We start from the raw sequence: 3600 nt of genomic DNA on the forward strand, positions 1-3600 counted from the left end.
TGAACTTGAGTATGAGTATATCTTACTCTGGGGCCTACATGAATCCTAGCCCCCCTCCCTCCCCTCTCTTTGAGAGAGTGTAAGGATGTGCAAAAACAGAATTTACAGCTAGAGATTTTTATGACCTTGGTAGTTACTGGCATGTACCTCTTTGCCTTGATGTAAATATATACTAAAGTATGTATGGTTTATGGAGCTATGAGGAAGCATATCAAATTTTAGTATGTGTAACTAATGGAGGTAATTCTGCCTTTTCACAAGTACTGTACAAAGCCTAGGAAACAAGACAGTTCCACAGCTCAATTCTTTCTGACAGAAAACCACTCTCTACTCTTCTGCTAATAAGATTGCATCCATTAATAAGTCTGTTTTAATTGGTGTAGACTACTCCATAATTAAAACCAGATCAGACTAAATGTTTTGGATTGTGTGAAGCATTGCATTAGTCCTGGGAATGAAGTTATTTACATGACCTTGCTTTAAGTACAGGCAGTTGGCAGTAGATTACTGCCTCAATGAACATGTTGTTTTTCTTCCAATGTGATAAGCAGTATACTAATTTGGTGGTGACCCTGACTGAAACCCACAGGCATAACATCCACTAAGTGCTTGCTTGTGGCTCTATAATTATTTTCCATGAAGGCCAATTAATTTGAGACAAAACTCCAGACCCAGCAGAAGAATCAGATATTCTAAGCATGGATACTGATGGTAAATGAAACAAGACAATTAATGGATTTATTTATAGCTTAGAGCTCAGCATAAGACTCTGCCTATTGCTATATGATATAACGTGCTATATCTGTGTAGGTGATAAAATTAAGCTTGCTATTTTCTTGTGCCATACATCGAAGAGATGCCTTCAAATATTGTTGAGACTGCTAGGACACGCCTTAACATTTTCTTGCATCCATGTTGCAGACATCCCACAGTATGTTACATATTGTTATCTTCATGATGTTACTCAGCACCCTTTGGCAAATGTGTATCCTGATTACACAGCTTGATGCCCACAAAACAATTACAAGGAGACTGATATTGGAAAATAGCTTCAATGTATTCTGGATATCCTTTTGCATTGGCAAAAAGTTAAAGTGGTCCAACAGAGACACTAATCAGTTTCGAGATTTTTTTTTCCTAGATCAAAAGGTTAAAGTCCCCCAGGGCCACATCTTTGAACTAGCCATTAGAATTATGCTGTCAGATGCACACAGTGTTTTCTCCAAGCACGTGTGTGTGAATGAAAGTGAAACTTTTATCTGTGCATGTTCTGGTGTGTGTCCTGGGCAGAGTAAGAAACACCACCAGTCAAAATAAACTGCAAAGTAAACCCCTGCCGTTCAGACTGTGCTCTTCGCTACTTTCCTTCTGTTTGAATCTCAGTGAAAACCTTTTTTCTTTTGTAGGAAGAAAATTAAAGGCTCTGCCAACTCCTGTTGGTAAGGAATGCTGTGTGACTTGAAACACATAGTACATAATTGAACAGCAATAACCATGTCCTCCTGTCATAAAGAAAACATGCCTGTTGTTTGAGTACCCTATGCGAGACTAATACAGCATGTCATCCAGTTTTATGACTAGGTGAGGTTAATGGCTATCGTGTGCTCTTCAATATAAGTGATACACCAGAGTACATACAGGCATGCAGAGCTTGTGATAATGTAAGTGTTGAAATTTCCTTTGGTTTGAGAACACTTCGTAACACTTGTTTTGTCTTCCACCATAGCGGAAATTCCTGCATATGATCCAAATGTCGCCGAGCCCACATGCAGAGCTGACCTCCTGAAATGTAAGGAATTGCAACTCGATTTGTAGTGTGTTCATCTGTATGCTACATTCAGAGTAAAGTTTGAATGATAAAGTTTGCAGCTACTATCAAGAGGATCGTTATCTAGAACTTGTGTTAATGTGCAATGTAACAAAATGGCATGTGGTCTTTATATAGCACTGAACATTACAATTTAAGTACTGTTGTTTGGAGTTAAAGTGTTTTGCATTGGATAAAGACTGTCCTGTAAAACAAATACATTGGGGTTATCATAAGCCAAACTCGGATTCACTCATGGTGGCCATTTATTTATCTATGTTGACTCCCATAGAGGAGACTGTAAACTTGCTTTGTATCAATTTTCAGCTTAGCTGACAAAATGCTTTATGAGGAATGCTGCATTAGAAAAAGCTTCAATCTGATCCATGGTCCACGGAGGTCATTTTGTTTTGCTTATTCACTTTTGGTTAAAACACCTAATTAAGAGCATGAGTATGTACATTCAAGTTTCATCTTAATAGGTAGCACAAGCAAACAGTACATCACTAAACTGTGAGAAGAACACTAATAGCAGTGATGTAAAGTTTTATGCTTACATGAAGCCATTTTGGATTTTTGATATTTTTGTGATATGGTGGAACAATAATCAAACAAGAAACAATACTTTTATATGATACTCAAGTCAAACAATTTGAGCTATCATACTTGTAGGATTTGATTATGTCATTGTATAAGGGTGTATGCTTTTGTCTCAGCTGCTCTGCATATGATGCATGTACACTAATGCTGATTCAACCATTCTTTCTTTTTCTCTCAGACTGGATCAACCTCTCTCTGGATGAAAGAACTGCCCAGAAGACGTTGTGGGTTTCAGATGATGGTAGCAAGGTGTCCCGCATGACTGAAGAGGTCTGTCCTTACCTGGAGAGACCTGAGAGATATGAGCTGACACCACAGGTAAGTCTCATTGTTAATATTAATTACTTTACTGTAAATACTGTAACTGTAAATAATACAAATGTTAATTCTGTTCTGATTCAGCCAGTTTGTATGAACAATGCTAACCCTTCCTTTATGTCTCTTTCCATCTTGTTCTCTAGGTGCTCTGCAAGGAGAGTTTGTGGGGTAGAAGAGGATATTGGGAAGTGAAGTGTGCAGGATGGGTTATCATTGGAGCCACGTATGCCAAAGTGGGAAGGAAAGCATATGACGGGCCCTGTGGCCTTGGAGAGAATGATGAATCCTGGGGTTTGGGTTGGGCAGGATCCTGCTATCACGCCTGGCACAAAGGGAATATTGTCGAGATCCAGGGGGTCCCCTACTGCCCCACTCTTGGGGTGTACTTGGACCAGCCAGCTGGGATCATCAGCTTCTATGCAGTGGAGGGCAAGCAGGAGGGAGGGGAGGGTACAGGGAAGAAAGAGGTTAAGCCCCTTTACAAGTTTCAAGCTCCAATGGTAGAACGCATTCTGCCAGGTATCTGGGTGGGGAGGATGTCTTCCTGCCTGATAATGAAGAAGGAAGAGTGAGGGGGAACAGGGAAGAGAGGACTGGGAACAAGAAGTAATTGAAGGTGAATTTCAGGAATGAGGATTTTTTTGGCAACTGGGAAAAGAAAACGAGAAATCAAAAATGGGAAGGAAGGAGAAAGGGACAGTAATTATTGTTATTTTTGTGTTCCCGGAATTTTCTTATTATTGGAAACATATCCATTTTAATGATAATGAGAGGAATCAGAAGCCAATAATGACAATAACTGGAAAGCAACTGGATAAATTTATTTTTGTTACACCTACCTATATATACATATCTATATTTTTTTCTAATTTGCA

General features: G+C 39.2%; 1 protein-coding gene across 1 annotated transcript; it reads left to right on the forward strand.

Annotated features, from left to right (window-relative positions):
- The first annotated feature begins 698 nt into the window (after positions 1 to 698).
- On the forward strand, positions 699 to 3396 carry LOC118782393 (tripartite motif-containing protein 16-like protein). Its single transcript, XM_036535764.1, has 4 exons — positions 699 to 711; positions 1727 to 1789; positions 2586 to 2725; positions 2869 to 3396. The coding sequence occupies exons 1-4, from the start codon at positions 699 to 701 to the stop codon at positions 3295 to 3297; spliced, it is 645 nt and encodes a 214-aa protein (XP_036391657.1). The 3' UTR covers positions 3298 to 3396.
- Positions 3397 to 3600: the final 204 nt, after the last annotated feature.

Source organism: Megalops cyprinoides, chromosome 1, assembly GCF_013368585.1.
Source record: "Megalops cyprinoides isolate fMegCyp1 chromosome 1, fMegCyp1.pri, whole genome shotgun sequence".
Lineage (NCBI taxonomy): Eukaryota > Metazoa > Chordata > Actinopteri > Elopiformes > Megalopidae > Megalops > Megalops cyprinoides.